The sequence below is a fragment of the Erpetoichthys calabaricus genome, chromosome 17 (genome assembly GCF_900747795.2).
Source record: "Erpetoichthys calabaricus chromosome 17, fErpCal1.3, whole genome shotgun sequence".
NCBI lineage: Eukaryota > Metazoa > Chordata > Cladistia > Polypteriformes > Polypteridae > Erpetoichthys > Erpetoichthys calabaricus.
The window spans coordinates 35,612,882-35,632,942 of NC_041410.2; the positions used below are offsets into that span (position 1 = coordinate 35,612,882).

A 20,061-nucleotide genomic window follows, 5' to 3' on the forward strand; every position below is an offset into this window, starting at 1 on the left:
AATGCAAATGAACTCTGCTGGCTAAAAGATAAATTAATTGAGGAACAGTCTAGAAATGCAAAAGTTTGGGGAAACAAGGGAAATGTTAATAGAGTAAATGGAAGTAAAAAAAAAAAGGACAACTGAAGGGTAATCCCAAAACATATACATAAATGTACCTGGGATGTTTAGGGGAGAAAAAAATAACAATTAGGGTCAGAGGACAAATCCCTATGCATATAGTTTACAGGGAGTGGCATAATAGGAAGTTAATTGGAAGAAAATCTGTTTAAACAGTTATTAATTCTAAGAGGGCAATTGTTTCTTCACAAAGTGCCAGTTAATGTTGGATAACTTTGTTCATTCAGTAGTTCAGATAAATTCCTTGTTCCCTCAAGTGCTTTTATTCAACTTTAGACATAAGTTGAAAACCTAAAAGCATTTGTGTCAAAAATGTGCAGTAATATTATATGAGGAGAGTATATACAGTACTTTGTCATTGTCTAGCTAGAGTGTCTTTTGAGAGCACATGATTAATAGTTAAATTTCAAGCAAACCTGACAAATTTTCAGTGATTCAAAAATAAAGCATAGTGTTGTGTAAGGTAGTTTTGAGTGTGAATTTACTTTAACAGTTTAACAGTATAGCAAAAATAGTAAAAAATTTCAACTGAACTAAATGATGAAAAAAATCAAAAAAGTATAGATTTTTGTTGTTTATAATCTCACGGTCCATGGGATTGTGGTGTTGTATAAGTGGGATTACTACATAGTATGATTATCTATTGAACAAAATACATTCATGCACCCATTCTCAGAATAAACTATTTCCATGTAAGTCTATAGAAGAAGAAGCAAAATTCATAATTTCACTTGTAATATGATAAAGCATTCCCTCTATAGTTTATTTATGTATTTATTTATTTATTTTACAGCAAGATACTCAAGGTCTGGTTGGGGACTGTACCAGTGAGGTGTTAGTGTCCTGCTCTTCTACAGATGAGTCAGTAAATACGGGTCCACCTACATCCACCCCTGAGAGAAGATCTGAAGTTTGGAATTGGAATGCAGAAGATGTACAGAGTAGCAAGGAAGCAGGATCCAAAGAAGAAAAACATCAGCGTGAAACAGAGGAAGAGGAGAAAGACCGGCTAACAGAAGTACCACCTTTGCGCTCCTCTATGTTGCGCTCTTCTATTCGCTCTCTTTCACCGTTCCGGCGACATAGCTGGGGCCCTGGCAAGAATATGGGCACAGATAGTGAGATGAATCAACGCAGGTAAATTAACTTGGTTCCAGGGCAATCTTCATAGTTAATGAAATTTCCCTATCTCCAGAAATTTTTACTTTTTTATTAGCAATTTCTATAACCTGTATTGATGATTAGAATATTAGAACAGGCCATTCAGCCCAGCAAACGTACCAGTCCTTTTCACATAGCTGAGATTTGAAGGTTCCTAAAGCTCTGCTCACTACCTTGCTATTTAATAATTTATTCCATATGTATGGGATTCTTACTGTGAAGAAAAACTTTCCAATATTTGTGCTAGATGTGTTCTTAACAAGTTTACACTTGTTTACACTGCATCTCAGTGTTCTTGTTGAAGAATGCACGGTATTTTAAAGTAACAGCTAGTAATTTAAAAAAATTACAGTTATGTCACCTCTTAATGTCTGTTTTCTTAACTGAATCCAATAGAACACCTTTGGGATGTGGTGGAACGGGAGATTAGTAAGAAATGTGCAGCTGATAATTATGCAGAAGTTGCTTGATGCAGTCATCTCAACATTGACTAGAAACTCAAAGTAATGTTTGCAACATTTTGTGGAATTCATGCCCCAAGGAGCTGAGGCTGTTTTGAGAGCAAAAGGAGGCTCCTCCCAGCAGTAATATAATGTTCCTAAAGTTTGCAGTGGTGGCTGAGAAAAAAATGCTTAATCTCATGCAGAATAGAGGGGGGAAAAGGTTCTATGTAGTAGAAGTCAATAGTGACCAGTGCTGTACAGTGGTAAACGATGGAGACAAACATCCAATGGAAAAAGGTTTCTCATGTTGCATAATTATCATTCCAGTTATCCAGTCATATGCTCACAATGTACAAACATAAGTTTTTGTTTCTGATAAAATATCAGTATCATTTTCAGCAGAGAAAAGATGATTTTGCATGTACATGTGGCATGTATTAGAGGAAACAGCCTACAGAGGACCTGTAAGGTTTTTTCTTCTCACAGTACTCACTCTGATGTTCTCATCCTTATATGCAGTTGGACATCGGTGCATTCCTTCCCCTTTTTCTATTAAGGTTAGGTTCAGTTCCCATTCTCCTCTTAAGACCGTTCTAGGCACCTTTCTACGAAATCTTTAGTTTCTTGGCAACCTTCATTCTGCAGAAGAAAAAAATAGACTGACTTGTTTCTTGAGAAAACTTTAATTTTTGCAGTTTTTGAAGGCAGACCTGAACTTTAGGTATGCCGGTACCTTGCAATTGACGTGAACAGTGTTACCGCTTTCAGTGGTGCCAATGCAATAACAACCAGGTTTTTCAATAACCAGTTAGCATGTAAACGTGACATTAAGGATAAGCTAAGTGTGTTTGCCATTAGGACACTGAACGAATTGCTGCTGAAAGTAGGGCTTTGTAGTCATATGTGAATAATGAATTACAAATTGGTCATTTCAAGCAGTAATAGCTATTAGCATCATTAATAATTTTTGTTATATAGCAGCCTATTTAAGGAGTACTTCTCTGTATATAATTTCCAAGTCATTGTGTTTCTTCTTGATAGTTCCAGTTATTTTGGGAGGTTATTGACTTTTTTGTAATTAAAAGCTTTGCAAAAATGCACTGTTTTATAGTTGTAGAGTTCCAGTGTGAGCCTGTTCTCCCTTTCTGACTCCTTACTATGTATACCTGAACAGAATGTCACAAATAATAATAATAATAATAATTCATTACATTTATATAGCGCTTTTCTCAGTACTCAAAGTGCTATACACACAGGGAGGAACTGGGAAGCGAACCCACAAAGCAGCAGCACTACCACTGCACCACCTGTGAGGAACCCAACTATAGCTCTTTAGTGTTTACACTTCCTTTATATTGATTACTTCCGGCAACAAAGTAGTGCACCAGAACAAGCAGGAGAGATTTATATCTTTATTCATACATTAATTAAAGTTTCTAATTATGCTCAAAATAAGTAAAATATGTTTGAGAAAGTAATGCCAATATAGCCTGGATAATGAGCAGTTCCTCTTGCTATTAGTCTTAAGCATGCCATTTCCTTGGATAACTAGGTAGCTCTTCGACTTATAATACTGATTGATCTCTCATTCAGCATAGTTTATTCTCCAGTATGGCCACTGAATGATGATAGAAAGAGACTCCATGTTTTCCATTAGCCTGCAAACCTTGGACCATTGGTGTGAGTTCAGTGTATTTTCCAGTGATTCAGCTCCACAGTCCAACCTCAAGGGATAACTCGGCCCCTCCATTCCTTCATGGATTTGAGTTTTATCTAGATGGTAAACACTTGCAAGCAGAGATCAGCTTTTACTGGTTCTGGTTATTTGTTTGATCTGGTGATTTTTTAAATGTGATTCAAGCAAGAACTGTCTTTTCGTGCTTCCCTTTTTAAAAATTACATATTTGTTAAAAAAACATTTAAAAAATTACCCACCCATATACTATATATTAACATTTTTACTCTCCACTACATGCACATACAAAGAATTTATTTTATTGCTTGTATATTCTACCTCACCTTTACTGTTACTAAAAGTCCTCACTTCTTCCTTGACTGTTCTTTTACTACTAAAATATTGAAAGAATCTTTTAGATCATCTTTTGCCTTAAGTGCGACATTTATCCCCAACTGATTTTTAGTTTTCCTAGTATCTTTTTTGCTCTCATGCTTTCTTATGCTCTGTTTAACGATGTAGTCATTAGTCATGTACCTAATTTGTTTTTCTGTTAAGGCTTTACACATTTCATTTGTTCATTAACAAATTGCTTCTGAAAATATGAGAGTATTGCCTGTTAGTGCCTCTGGTTTCCATCCCATGTATAAAATATTTCATGCTGGACAAAAAAGTATACTTTGAATTTGAGTGGATTTATTGCAAGCACATATACAAGAATTTACAGACATGGAAACTTAACTGTTCTTGATTCTCTTTTACAATAATATGTTAGTCTTTGTTTCATTTCAAGTACTTTCATTTTCACCAATGGGATATAAATGCTTCAGCAATATATAAATTGTCTGTTTCTTTTTAAACAGCCAGTAGCCATTATACTAAATGTTAATTCTATTTTAGGAAGGTATAGTGTTTCTTTGCTTTGTTTATAAAAAGCTGTATTTTGTCATGTGTTTAATGTGATTTTAAAATTGAATAGGAGAGACTACTTCATTTTAGAGCGAGGTTAACCATACATATCCTTTGATTTCATAGTTAATTCATTTTCCTAAAATGCTTAATTTTTCTGGGTTTGTTTTTTTTTTTTTTTTTTTGCTCACTTTTTACTTCCCCCAACAGTTCCACCAACACATTTCTAGGCAGAAAAACAATATTCTTGTGGGATTAGTGTGGTCTGTTACCACCCCAGCATTGATTCCTATTATCCTATCTAAACTTGAACTAAATACTTTTACTAAATAGAGATGTCTCACTGCTGTGGTTTAAGAGACCTGTAAAACATGTGTCAAGAGTATGTGGGCTCTGTATAGTTAAATTTATGTATGTTGGTATTCCTGCTGCTCATTCCATCTTGGCCTTAGCCATCTGAAGAACGATTAAAACCTATTGAGTCACTGTATTAAACATTTATTTCTGTAACTATTATAATACACCAGAAAGTATTGTTAAAGATTCTTTCAAGTGAAATACACTTCCCCTAATCTAAAGCATTATTCTTATTTACTGTTTATTATTTCAGTAGTTGTCTGAAATGTTTTCTTGCAGCTGTACTTAGTTTAACTAGGCTTGTTTTTCCCTACCTCACCTATCCATTGATCTTTCCATTTTCTGAAGTTGTTTAGTAAAGTCATACAGTATTGCAACATCATCAATCCCAAAGCAAGAAACAAACCCGAAACTCACTCTTACTAGGCAATTGTAGTGAGAAGTCAATCAAAATGACACCTTTTATTGGCTAACTAAAAATATTACAATATGCAAGCTTTCGAGGCTACTCCGGACCCTTCTTCAGGCAAGATGCAATTACTGAGTTGCCTCAAAAGCTTTCATATTGTAATGTTTTTAGTTAGCCAATAAAATGTGTCATTTTGCTTGACTTCTCACTACATTCATAATGGCTAGCATGGTACAACATCCTAGTATTACTAGGCAAATGTAATACAACATAAACAGCTTTGGAATTTGAACGAAAAAATGACATAACCAGAGAAATTGCATGTGGACACAGGAAGACTGGGTTAACTTTTCCAAGACAGTGACAAGGCTGGGAATCTTTCCTTGTAATGCATCAGGAATAAAGACAGTGAAACGATGCTGCCCTCTAGTTCAACAAATGGGATGTAGAAAGAGAGAGTGCAGAGCTAGTGTATGCGTTTTTTTACCTTATAGTTGAGTTTACATTTCCAATAGACAAGTTAAACGCCTAAAAGTCTGTTTTCGGTTCAAACATGCACTGCAAGATCCCTGTTCTGTTCCATTTGTGTTTTTTTTTACTCCTGTCTGTTAGGCTTTCTAAGTATCTATACATTATACATTTCAATGGTCAAATTAGTTACTGTTGAGACTTTATTAAAATCCAAACAAAAAATCTTGATCAGTTTTTGGCTTATTATTTAAACTATAAAAAGTATTCAAGCCATGTAACTGACAAACCAATTATGTTCAGGACAGATGATTCTATACTTGTTTGCTCTCATACTATGGGGCAAAAAAGTATTTAGTCAGCCACCAATTGTGCAAGTTCTCCCACTTAAAATTTTCATCATAGGTATACCTCAACTATGAGAGACAAAATGAGAAAAAAAATCCAGAAAATCACATTGTCTGATTTTTGAAGAATTTATTTGCAAATTATGGTAGAAAATAAGTATTTGGTCAATAACAAAAGTTCATCTCAATACTTTGTTATATACGCTTTGTTGGCAATGACAGAGGTCAAACGTTTTCTGTAAGTCCTTCACAAGGTTTTCATGTTTGTTGGTATTTTGGCCCATTCCTCCATGCAGATCTCCTCTAGAGCAGTGATGGTTTGGGGCTGTCGCTGGGCAACACGGACTTTCAACTCCCTCCAAAGATTTTCTATGGGGTTGAGATCTGGAGACTGGCTAGGCCACTCCAGAACCTTGAAATGCTTCTTACGAAGCCACTTCTTCGTTACCCGGGCGGTGTGTTTGGGATCATTGTCATGCTGAAAGACCCAGCCACGTTTCATCTTCAGCGCCCTTGCTGATGGAAGGAGGTTTTCACTCAAAATCTGACGATACATGGCCCCATTCATTCTTTCCTTTACACGGATCAGTCGTCCTGGTCCCTTTGCAGAAAAACAGCCCCAAAGCATGATGTTTCCACCCCCATGCTTTACAGTAGGTATGGTGTTCTTTGAATGCAACTCGGCAATCTTTCTCCTCCAAACACGACAAGTAGAGTTTTTTTCATCTGACCATATGACATTCTCCCAATCCTCTTCTGGATCATCCAAATGCTCTCTAGCAAACTTCAGACGGGCCTAAACATGTACTGGCTTAAGCAGGGGGACACATCTGGCACTGCAGGATTTGAGTCCCTGGCGGCATAGCGTGTTACTGATGGTAGCCTTTGTTACTTTGGTCCCAGCTCTCTGCAGGTCATTCACTAGGTCCCCCTGTGTGGTTCTGGGATTTTTGCTCACCGTTCTTGTGATCATTTTGACCCCATGGGGTGAGATCTTGTGTGGAGCCCCAGATCGAGGGAGATTATCAGTGGTCTTGTATGTCTTCCATCCATCCATCCATTTTCCAACCCGCTGAATCCGAACACAGGGTCACAGGGGTCTGCTGGAGCCAATCCCAGCCAACACAGGGCACAAGGCAGGAAACCATCCTGGGCAGGGTGCCAACCCACCGCAGGACACACACAAACACACCAAGCACACACTAGGGCCAATTTAGAATCGCCAATCCACCTAACCTGCATGTCTTTGGAATGTGGGAGGAAACCGGAGCGCCCGGAGGAAACCCACGCAGACACGGGGAGAACATGCAAACTCCACGCAGGGAGGACCCAGGAATCGAACCCAGGTCCCCAGATCTCCCAACTGCGAGGCAGCAGCGCTACCCACTGCGCCACCGTGCCGCCCTGTATGTCTTCCATTTTCTAATAATTGCTCCCACAGTTGATTTCTTCACGCCAAGCTGCTTACCTATTGCAGATTCAGTCTTCCCAGCCTGGTGCAGATCTACAATTTTGTTTCTGGTGTCCTTTGACAGCTCTTTGGTCTTGGCCATAGTGGAGTTTGGAGTGTGACTGTTTGAGGTTGTAGACAGGTGTCTTTTATATTGATAACGAGTTCAAACAGGTGCCATTAATACAGGTAACGAGTGGAGGACAGAGGAGCCTATTACAGAAGAGGTTACAGGTCTGTGAGAGCCAGAAATCTTGCTTGTTTGTAGGTGACCAAATACTTATTTTCCACCATAATTTGCAAATAAATTCTTTAAAAATCAGACAATGTGATTTTCTTGATTTTTTTTTTTTCTCATTTTGTCTCTCATAGTTGAGGTATACCTTTGATGAAAATTTCAGTCATCTCTCATCTTTTTAAGTGGGAGAACTTGCACAATTGGTGGCTGACTAAATACTTTTTTGCCCCACTGTATATTAGATAAACTTTATAAATCCCATGGGGAAATTCATTTGCTTACAGCAGCAGAAACATAGATACAGACTCAGAGGACAAATAATACAGCCAATCAATTGCTAAATAAATACATCTTTATATAAATATTTCTAAATGTACTTAACCATTATATCAGGAGGAAGTACTGAATTGCCTGATAGCAGTGGGCAGAAAAGACCCCCAGAGGCTGTTCTTAGCACACTGTGATGTATATTTAAAGCCTGTATATGCACAGAATACTGTTTAAATAATATTTTCCCGCTCTCTGATTATCTTCAGTATCTCTCACATTGTTTGGCTTTTTCATGGGTTATAATGGTGTATGTTCATAGGATCAATATTGACACATGTATGTAATAGTCTATATAGATGACACATCATCACCACTGATTATTGACATTTTCAGAGTTTGCCCATGTGGGCCAACTACCTTCCAAACCTTTTTCCATCCACTCATTGCAGTCCTGAGCATCCTTTGGGGTAAGTTGGCTACTGCCTGGTATTACTGTATATAGAGGGGAGTCTGAAAAAAAATTTGTTTCAAAGGTTATCAGACATTCGGCTGTCAGCTGGGAAAATCTATTTGTATCCCCTGACACCAATCCACCCCAAACAATACATTTCTTATAAAATCAGCACAATTAAAAGGACCACTTGTGATCAGTTCACTTTAGATGGCACTGATCCAAAGTCATATTTACCAAATGGAGTAACTGTGGAACAGTAATCAGTCTTTGCAGGACTGGCCAATATAACAAACTCTACTCAAGAGTAAAGTGTAAAATATGTCAAGGGACTACAAAGAACACTAAAAACCACATCTAGTAATCTACCCTGCCTCTCCTCAGTTACTAGTAGAAACTGCCATGTATGCTGGATACTGTTAATGGATTTACACTGTGCTTTTTGATATATCAATAATATTTTAATCTATATGTATTGAAAATGCAAAGCTGACTGACTTTCTCATTCACTCATCAACAAAACATTTCCCATTTACTTTAAAAACTGAAATTTTATTGGATTGTACATGTAAAGCGGTGGATATCTGCAAAAAAAGGACATTTCAATATGTTAATATATAGGGGTAAATACAGGGTGAGGCAGAAAGGACTGACGTTTTTTACAAAATCACAAAATTGTTAATTTTTTCTTACAAAAATTTATTGAAAGATTTGAGTTCATATTGAAATAGCATTTGACAAAATCAAGTGTGGAAAACAACATCTCCCATGTGGTGTCCGTTATCACTGATGCATTTCTGAAGGTGTTCATGGAAGTTGGCCTCCACTCTTTTCAACATCGCTCTGTCTATTTGGGCGACTTCCACGCAAATGGGTTCCTTCAGTTCCTCCAGTGTACTGGGCTTATGCTAGTATACATGTGCCTTGAGGTGACCCCACAAGAAATAATCGCACATGGATAAGTCAGGGGACCGAGGAGGCCAATAAATGTCACCAAACCTGGAAATGAGGTGACCAGGGAAGAGAGGGCAAATAACATCCATCGATGCTCTAGCTGTGTGGGCTGTCGCCCCATCCTGTTGAAACCACACACGCCGGATGGGAATACGTTTTCGTCGTAATTCAGGTAAAAAAGAAGTTGTTTATCATCTCGATATAGCACTCTAAACGATTACGGAGGCCAAATTCAGAAGAATGCTTCCGAGCAGATCGACTTGGACTGCGCAGCAGGGCTAGTCGTATGCTTTCCACATTTTCAGGTGTACGTGCCGTTCGTGTAGCCCCCGGCGGTCTTTTGTTCATTAGTGTACCATGTGTACGAAGTGTTTTAACCCAACATAGGATAGTGTTACGAGCGGGAACAGCTTTATTTCTGTGGATATTGAAATGGCAACGAAACTCACGCTGAACTTCGGTAATAGATTGGTTGTTCTTGACAAAACAGTCATACGCAAAAACGCGGTGTTCTATCGTCCACGGCTCCATGTCTTCAACTAATAAGAAAATAAAAAAATGCTAAGACTTTGCAAACCTAACGCCACCTACCGCACATCTGTCACTCCACCTAGTGGTGAGTTCTAGCCATTTCAAAGACGTCCGTCCTTTCTGCCTCACCTTGTACAACCCCTACCATAGAAAAACGAAATACCTCAAAATCTAAAAAATTGACTGATTTGTCTGAAATCTGGTGATATTACAGAAAAACCTGTGTTCTTTTTATTTTTCGATGATAATAAAATACCGAGCAGGCTAGTGTTAATGCATTGTGAATATAGACAGCACAGCCTGAAGACTGGCAGAGAAACCGTGCTACTCAGCTGTTTGGGGCTTTCCGGTTTATGCAAATGATGGCTAACAGCATGAAACGTGAGCTGCAAAGTAGGAGGAGGAAAATTCAGCAAAGTTTATATAAGACGTTATCAAGCATGCTATAAAGCTAGAGTCAAGGTGCTGTGGCTGTGAGTGTAGGTATTGTTTTGTTAGAGGCCTAAAGGGGTGAAGGAGGAGGAGGAAGTGTTGTCCTCTGATCCAATACAAGTTGGGAATGACAGCTTCCCTTGGTCACTTTAAACACTAGTGCAACTCAGTTAAGGGGTCCTCCACAAAGCAGAGAAGTGGTTGACACTGTACGTAGTTCACAATATTTTATTTCTTTTCACCTGTTCTTTTCTGTACATCCTTGCTTCTCTCCTGCTTTGAGCCTCACTTTTTTGTAAAAAGTTCTTCATTGGTGGTTTACATTAGTCACTCACATGTCATCTTTCCCATGAAGGTGTCACTACAATACATTTACAGGAAGACAACAACCTCAAACTTAAAATGTTCAATTCATTGCATGGGTCATACAAATGTACAGCTTGTTAATTTAATTGCTGTTTACAATAAGCTAAAGTAAAATACAATTCAGTATTAGTTTTATTGTTTGGTTATGGCTAAAGTCTTAATACCAATTTAAAAAAATTACAAAAAAAAAGCTTTAGCACACATCTGATGAAAAACACAAAAACAAATGCTTAAATCAATGACGTAAACAAATGAGTAACGTAACATCTAATAATAATACTATAGTACTACATACATTGCATCCACAATACAGTGATAAACTTGAAAACAAACTTTTAAATGAATGAAGTACAAACCTATCTCTGAAGCAGTTGGTTATGTTTATCGCTGTGATATGTATGTAGTATATTGCAGTGTTAGATTTGTTGTTTGGTGTACTTTCCTTGACTTTCCATAGTTTTCAATTTGTACACTTATTTGGGGTTATTTTTTTTAGTTCTTATTGGTTACAAGTTTTAGTTTTCTACTTTATTTGAAGTAAACTGTTTCCATACACTAGGGCTGTTTTGATTCATATATTGCTTTTTATCTATGTCCTCAACAACTTTGTAACAGTACAGAATTTCAGATCAAGGTGTTAAATTCAAATCTGATTGAAGCTGCCATTGTTACAGGATGTCTTACAGGTGAAATTATGTTTATATTCAAAATTCCCACTATCCCAACTAATTTTGTTTGCATTCAAAACAATTAAGTTTCCTGTAAAATTGTGTTTTTCAGTGACCATCACCAAAACCCAAGATCATTCATTATAAAAAGCAGGGATTGAGTTACATCAGAAATGTTTTACTCATTGGCAATTGTATGCAGCATGTTCAAGAGCAAGGAGTTCTAGTGAACTAATATAGCAGGTAGGCAGTATGGTGTAGTGGTTAAGGATTTGGACTTCAAACCCAGGGGTGTTGTGAGTTTAAATCACATTACTGACACTTTGTGACCATAAGTAAGTGATTTCATCTCCCTGTACTCCAACTTAAAAAAACAAAAGAAATGTAGCCAGTTACAATATGTGAAATATTTTAAATCGCCTTGGTTCAGCCAAATAACATTTAACAATAATGTTTGCCTGTCATAAAAAAAAATACAAATATTGTATACAGAAAAGTACTTAAGTTGCATTGTACTTCTGATACATCCAATTAACCGAAGACAGTATAACAAAGGCCCATCGTCTTAGGAAATTTTCTGAGCCATGCCGAGTGACACAGCTAGTATAGTATATATCACTCAGTCCTTGTTTTTATTGGCTACTAGCTGAAATACCCAGCGTTGCCCAGGAGGAAAATAAAGTGTTTTTTTTTTCCTTTTAATTGTTTGAGAAAAATATAATTAAACTTTAAAAATAAAAATAAATTAATAAACAATGAAGACTCACTAATGTGCCTGTCTTGCGGTCTTGTATGTATGTTATCATCCAGTTAACCGGCAAACTCTATTTAATTTCAAAAGCAACAGGGTTGCTGTGTACTCAGAACATAAAGAATGCTGGCAGTCAACTCCAATTCTCCCTCTGGTGGTCTTTCCGAGTGTCAGCTGGATGATAACATGCATACAAGACCACAAGATCACTCCCCACCCTACCCAGAAGGGGGTGGGTTAGGGTTGATTTCACCCTACATTATTTTTAGTCAACCAATGAGAAAATAATGTCTACCAAGTTTCATGAAAATCGGTCCAGCCATTTGGGAAGTGATGCTGGAACATACATGCATACACGCACACACAAATTGGCTTTTATATACTGTATATAGAGATAGATAGAGATAGATAGAGATAGATATATATAGATAGCTTGAAGTACCCAACGCTGCCCAGTAGGAAAATAGTGTTGTTTTTTTTTTTTTTTAATTGTTTGAGAAAAATATGCCATAAATACTTGCATATGAGTCGGGTCTTGAAACCCGAAAAATTGATCATAAAATCAAACCAATCTCGCATCACTTTCTCAGACGCATTGAATTGTATGGCAGCAGAGCAGTTACCAATTTCTTTTGCCACTTCAGACGTTTAATTTAAAACCAGCTTCATATTTTCTTCTGATCGAACGCTCCACCGTAGATAAGGGATGCTCTTATGATAAAGTTATATGAGATACAAAAAACACAAAACAGTGCAAACGTTGCTTCGGAATAGTTTGTGTATTACCGTGTGGTCACGTAGGCACAATAGAGAGAGGGGTTAGGAGCAGATGCTAAGACAGCACATTGCTGCACCCACAGAAAAAAAAGACTGTGTGCTCCGTGGTTACTCTCTCAGGTGGGCATTAGCATATCATAATCTCTTGGACCAATAGCATGTTTTCCGCATTCGACTTATACGACCGACATTATAAAATACTAGAAATTATACAGTAAAACCCAGTCCGACTTATCCACAGGTATATACGATAATAAATACAAAAGCACAACTTTATAAACAAAAATGAATTGACAATCAATGAAGACTCACTAATGTGCTTGTCTTGCGGTCTTGTATGTATTCTATCATCCAGTTGATGCTCGGAAATGGCCAACTCTATTTAATTTCAAAAGCAACAGGTGTGCGGTGCAGCTCAAACATAATGCTGACAGTCGCCTCCAGTTCGCCCTCTGGTGGTCGTTCGGAGTGTCTACTGGATGATAATGTGCATACAAGACCGTAAGATTATCCCTCACCCTACCCAAAAGGGGGTAGGTTAAGGTTGATTTCACCCTGCAGTATTTTTAGTCGACCAACGAGAAATGTGTACCAAGTTTCATGAAAATCGCTCCAGCTGTTCGGAAGTGATGCTGATACATACATACATACATACATACACACATTGACTATATAGATATATATATAGATATATATACAGTGGTGTGAAAAACTATTTGCCCCCTTCCTGATTTCTTATTCTTTTGCATGTTTGTCACACAAAATGTTTCTGATCATCAAACACATTTAACCATTAGTCAAATATAACACAAGTAAACACAAAATGCAGTTTGTAAATGGTGATTTTTATTATTTAGGGAGAAAAAAAAATCCAAACCTACATGGCCCTGTGTGAAAAAGTAATTGCCCCCTGAACCTAATAACTGGTTGGGCCACCCTTAGCAGCAATAACTGCAATCAAGCGTTTGCGATAACTTGCAATGAGTCTTTTACAGCGCTCTGGAGGAATTTTGGCCCACTCATCTTTGCGAAATTGTTGTAATTCAGCTTTATTTGAGGGTTTTCTAGCATGAACCGCCTTTTTAAGGTCATGCCATAGCATCTCAATTGGATTCAGGTCAGGACTTTGACTAGGCCACTCCAAAGTCTTCATTTTGTTTTTCTTCAGCCATTCAGAGGTGGATTTGCTGGTGTGTTTTGGGTCATTGTCCTGTTGCAGCACCCAAGATCGCTTCAGCTTGAGTTGACGAACAGATGGCCGGACATTCTCCTTCAGGATTTTTTGGTAGACAGTAGAATTCATGGTTCCATCTATCACAGCAAGCCTTCCAGGTCCTGAAGCAGCAAAACAACCCCAGACCATCACACTACCACCACCATATTTTACTGTTGGTATGATGTTCTTTTTCTGAAATGCTGTGTTCCTTTTACGCCAGATGTAACGGGACATTTGCCTTCCAAAAAAGTTCAACTTTTGTCTCATCAGTCCACAAGGTATTTTCCCAAAAGTCTTGGCAATCATTGAGATGTTTCTTAGCAAAATTGAGACGAGCCCTAATGTTCTTTTTGCTTAACAGAGGTTTGCGTCTTGGAAATCTGCCATGCAGGCCGTTTTTGCCCAGTCTCTTTCTTATGGTGGAGTCGTGAACACTGACCTTAATTGAGGCAAGTGAGGCCTGCAGTTCTTTAGACGTTGTCCTGGGGTCTTTTGTGACCTCTCGGATGAGTCGTCTCTGCGCTCTTGGGGTAATTTTGGTCGGCCGGCCACTCCTGGGAAGGTTCACCACTGTTCCATGTTTTTGCCATTTGTGGATAATGGCTCTCACTGTGGTTCGCTGGAGTCCCAAAGCTTTAGAAATGGCTTTATAACCTTTACCAGACTGATTGATCTCAATTACTTCTGTTCTCATTTGTTCCTGAATTTCTTTGGATCTTGGCATGATGTCTAGCTTTTGAGGTGCTTTTGGTCTACTTCTCTGTGTCAGGCAGCTCCTATTTAAGTGATTTCTTGATTGAAACAGGTGTGGCAGTAATCAGGCCTGGGGGTGGCTACGGAAATTGAACTCAGGTGTGATACACCACAGTTAGGTTATTTTTTAACAAGGGGGCAATTACTTTTTCACACAGGACCATGTAGGTTTGGATTTTTTTTTCTCCCTAAATAATAAAAACCATCATTTAAAAACTGCATTTTGTGTTTACTTGTGTTATATTTGACTAATGGTTAAATGTGTTTGATGATCAGAAACATTTTGTGTGACAAACATGCAAAAGAATAAGAAATCAGGAAGGGGGCAAATAGTTTTTCACACCACTGTAGATATATATATATAGATAGGTGAGGGTGAAGGTCTCTGTCTCTAAACTCCTCACCGTGGGAGTCTGCACTGTTTATTGTCACGTCTGTTATTTGTTGTATGATTGCATTTCACATTGCTAATCTTTAAGGGCTGGTCAAAGATTGCAGATGGCACTACCCCTGTAGACCTTACCTCAGATCTTGATGTATGTGTGTGCAAGGACAAAGAAACCAAACAGATCAATGGTGTAACCTTAACGGTCCAAAATCATAAATGACTAGAAAAAAAAAGCTTAAGGTTTTAGATTTCAAGCAAGATAAAAGTATTCTCTCACAAATATTCAACAGTGACCAGGATAGTAAGGTGGTGGAGTGTTTCACGTTCTTGCTGTCTCGTAATACTACATTATAGGCACCTGGGCATTTTGTGTTATATTGAAGGCAGTTTGCCTTCCAAGTTTCATCAGTTCATCTTAATGGTGCAACATTCTTCGGCATTTAAACCTCTGCAGGTGATTGAAGTCTTGTAGAGATCATGCAGCAGTCATATGTGAATCAGTAGTCTGCCTGAAATTGTGATTTGGCATCAAACTACTGAAGTGAAAAATGTTATGGCAGTATTGTTAGTAGCTAATAAGTTAGTCTCCTGCCAAAAAGTATCAGTTGAATTAATAATGTAAAGACCACATTGTATGTATCTGGTAGATGGCCCCCATCCCTACACCCTCAGCAATGATTGTTCCTGCTTGACAAAGGTGGGCTCCTTCATGTATATTTCTAACCAGTTGCCTCTCTTCTGTCCAAAGTGTGTACATTGCTGTCCTTAACGAAGTATCCCTTGTATTTTAAAAGTAGGTAGAGAACCGAATCTTGACTTGTGGAGTTTTTTCTCCCTGTGTTAAAACAGCTGTTCTACAAATGCAAGGTTATGTCCCCATTTTTTAAATCTGCATATGTTATATACTGTTATGTTTAACTGTATAGACTTCTGGGTGTACATATTTCTCTCCTAGTTTGATGATAGTTTTGAAATGCATAGAAATGAGTTTCTTGTCAAAAATCCTCCTGAATTTCTCAGACACTTCAGACACAGGGGATAACTGTGCTGTTCCTTCTGTTCAGCTTTTTTTACTTCAACCTCTCAGTTTGATGGTCCTATTGGATCCTTTGTACTGTTTTCATGAAATTCCATTTTTGGAAGCCACAAACTTTGAAATCTCCTGTAAGAGGTTTTAAGTTCTTGTACTTGGACTCCATACTGGTCAGTTAATTCTCTGCTTTGTGTTCTAAAATTCTAAAAACCATCAGCATTCTAATAATTAGGGTGTCACTTTTTATTTTAAAGGAATATGCCACTTATTTTTTTTCTTATATATGTGTCTTACCCCTTGTACTTTGTGGTAGCTGAGAAATAAATCTTAATCTCATGTTTTTATACAAAGTGGAAAGAAGGACGTTTAAGGCAAAAATTACCAGTGCTGTACAATAACAAATGATGTGAAAAACGTCTCATGGGGGGGAATATCACATTACTCGTGCCACATAATCCATATGTCACTTATCCAGTCATTATGTTCAAAAAGTGCCAAACACACGCAATTTTTGGTAAAATAATTGTTATATAATTGCTTCCTGAATTATGAGTAAGCACACAAAACGAAAACCTTAAGCATCACTTTCTGAATTGAAGACCAGACTTTTGATCAGCGAATGAGCAGGAGAGGTGGGTCTCCAATGCAAATTGTCAGTTCCATGGGGCTTAGGTTTCCTGTTCGTGTGCTATGCAAAAAAGGTTGTCATTACAAGTATAATTTAATCTTCTGACTACAAGAGAAATGGAGTAACTTACTTTTAAAACATGTCACTGTTATTATGAACAGAGGAAAGGTTTACTTATGAAATACATTAAAAAGAAACTGTGAAAATGAATTAAAAAGATTAGCAATGTTTTGAGCCAAAATATAAAGAAAAAAATAATTATGGAATACTGCAAGTTTCTACACACCAGAATATAATGATAGTGAAGATCACATTAAAAATTTCAACAATAAATTAGAATTGCTGCATCTTGACTGACTTACAGAGAGACTGGTCAAATCACTGAAGCTAAGCAAAATTCAGCACACTCTAAATTCACAGCAAAGTGGAAAAGTTGTATCAGATTGTTATCCAGCAGAATTTTATAAAAAAACTATTGGTTAAATTAGCCATGTTAATGTTAGTTATGTTTTTAAAAATGGTAGAGGAGATGATAATACAGCCACGAGTTTACTTTAATGTAACATTAGTAATTAGTGTAAGCATTTGTTCACTTTGTGCATACTTTGCGATGCCTACATAATTATTTTCTTCTTACATTCATTGCTAGGTAATGACATCAAGTGATGAACATAATTTTGCTCATTTTTGAATACTCCAAATCTTATAGCTTATAAACCACCCAGTTCTCTGACCACTATCTGGTACAGTTGTACATCTCTACAATTTCAGCATTCTGTCAATCACCTTTATGATGTGCCTACCAGAAGTGCCTTTCCAACAGTGTTCAACGAGTTCCACATATCCTGAGCACTTGATTGCTTCCTTTCTTTTATTTTCTTGCCCATCTCAACTTTAACCATATCTTCTGGTTTAGATTAAGTTACTGTGGTGGCTGGGTCATCTGCTGCTAAGCCCTCCTTATTCTTCTTCTTTTTCAAGGTGTGTTTAGGGTCTTTATCCTATTTACAAAAAAAAAATTAAATCACACTTCAGAGTGTGTGTCGCTGCAGAATGCTGTGGTAGCTATACTGAATTAAGTGTGCCTTCCGATTCTAAAGTTACTGTCAGTAGTGTTCCAAGCAAAGCTTCACGCTGGAAAGCACCAATGTAAACATCATCCTTTTACCTTCTGTGCATTTCATACAGACGAGGCAGTTGGAAACAAACTTTGCAAGATTTCTACTGGTCTGATGTCCATTGTCTATATTCAGTGTTCCAAGCAAGTCTCTCCTTATTTGTCTCTTCCATTGTGATTTCTTTGCAGTAGTTCTACCATGATGTCCCAAACCATGCAGTATCCTCTGAACAACTGATGTTGAGAGTTCTCTGCTGCTTGAACTCCATAGTGTTTATTTAGGCTATAATCTGAGGTGCAGTTTATTCTCGAGTTCTGAGGCTGTTGACTCTAAGCAAAGGCAACACTTGGTATGCATTTCTTATAGAGAGCTGCACATGATAGTTTCTTTTCACAATGCACTTGAAAAAAGAGACGTTCATTTCACACAGTAGTTATGGATTATTTATTTTAAGTTGATTTGTTCTTGATGTATCGTAGTCTACTACAGACATATGACTTGGTAGAGAATGGAGATATTTGTACCTATACTGCTTTGTGCAAACATAGCTAATTGGCTGAAACCTATTTGTGAGAAATAAATTCTGCCAATTAACTTTCAAGGAGGCTCAAATACTAAATATGGCAGTTGTGGTTTTTGTCTTTTTCAACTGTAAATTTAATTAAATTGTTAAATAGAACATTTTTGTTTGTGAAAGAAATTTATATACGAACATCAAGTTTACTAATTAGGTTCGTCTTAGTAGCAAGTGTCAAGTATTTATGTATATGTCTTTAGAAAGTTATTTATGCAAACAGTTGTGTCCAACTTTTGACTGGTACTGTATATTGTTCTCAGCACTGTGGCCTGACCTGCCAGACTGATTTCATGAGCAAATCATATTCATGCATTACAAATGAAAAATTTGTATTTGTGTTGGCTCCTGCCTGTATCCCCGAGTATGTCTTTCAACTGTCTCAATCCTGTACTGGACAAAGCAGGTTCTAAAAATGCATAGGGAGGTGTTGTAATAGATCATGTGGAAACTGTAGGTTCTGTCTTTTTTTTAATAAACCTGTAGTCTAAAACGTTGAGAGAATATCTAAACGTAGACTACAACCTTGTAAATTGTGTCTCCTCTGATCTTTCTTCATCATTCATTTTCAGTTCTTTGCGAGTTCTGGGGGATATAAGGAAGGCTTCAATTCATAGAAGAAGGTATTGCTAACATTTTCCTTTCTCTTTTTTGCTTACATGTTCATATTTCCATCCATTCACTAGCCCAGATACTAACCGTGAATGCCTACATTATCTTATGGTAAAAGATTTTCATTCTAATACTGTGTACTTTGTTCCTTTTTCTTTTTTCTGGGATGTGAGATGCATCTATTATGATTCTTAGATGTATATTAATTTGGCTGTTTCCAAAGTTAACAAAAATTAAATGCTTAATTAAGTTGAAGAAATAAACACACAACCTTAATTTGTTTACGTTGCTTAGTGACAGTATTCTAAGAAGATATGGGAGACGAGGCATTTGGTACGGATGTCTTCTGCAGCAGTTCATTTCTTTTTCTACATCCTGTTGACATCATTCAATCCTAATCAAAGTTTTTCCCCTCCTCTCCTTTGTGTTGTCTTGTTAGTATGAGCTGGTGTCCCTCTGATGTCCAATTCCTTCCAGTCACTGATGAAATTAGTAGCAGAAGGTAGGGCATAGTTACATCATGCAGCTATGCAGACCTTTAAGGTTTTCCAGACTACATCACGATGTGCTTGGCTGTGGCTTTTACATTTAAGAAAGCTATGGTAAACTTGTGTTGCTTTGTATTCACTAAAGTTTTTGTTTGTTATTTTCTTAGCGTAATTTGCAGTAAGCCTTTGCAGCAGTTTGCATGTCTCTGCATGAATGTGTGTTTCTACATGTATATTCTGGGAGTTAATGAATGCATGTGCACGTGGTGTTATGGAGTGATATATTTAAATATATACATGTGGGGCTTTGGGAACAGGTATTTCTTATTAATGAAAATGAGTGTGTTGATTAACTTTGTTACCAGAAGCAAGGCTTTCAGTTTTGCCAAGAGACATTTAGCAGGATTGTTTAGTTTTTGGGGTCTTTCAGCATATAGCTCAGGTTTTCAATCTGGTGATTACTTTCTTTAGCTC

At 37.3% G+C, this 20,061-nt stretch overlaps 1 protein-coding gene across 6 annotated transcripts in view; it reads left to right on the forward strand.

The window, feature by feature from the left end:
• Window positions 1-20,061, forward strand: part of akap13 (A-kinase anchoring protein 13) — a 335,986-nt gene that overhangs the window by 214,617 nt on the left and 101,308 nt on the right. For 4 of the 6 annotated variants that reach the window (XM_051920829.1, XM_051920831.1, XM_051920830.1 and 1 more), the window contains exons 11-13: window positions 914-1,257; window positions 19,060-19,110; window positions 19,539-19,601. In XM_051920829.1, coding sequence (XP_051776789.1) covers window positions 914-1,257; window positions 19,060-19,110; window positions 19,539-19,601 — 458 coding nt within the window. The remainder of the gene's footprint in view (window positions 1-913; window positions 1,258-19,059; window positions 19,111-19,538; window positions 19,602-20,061) is intronic. The other 2 variants (XM_051920832.1, XM_051920833.1) reach the window with 2 other exon arrangements.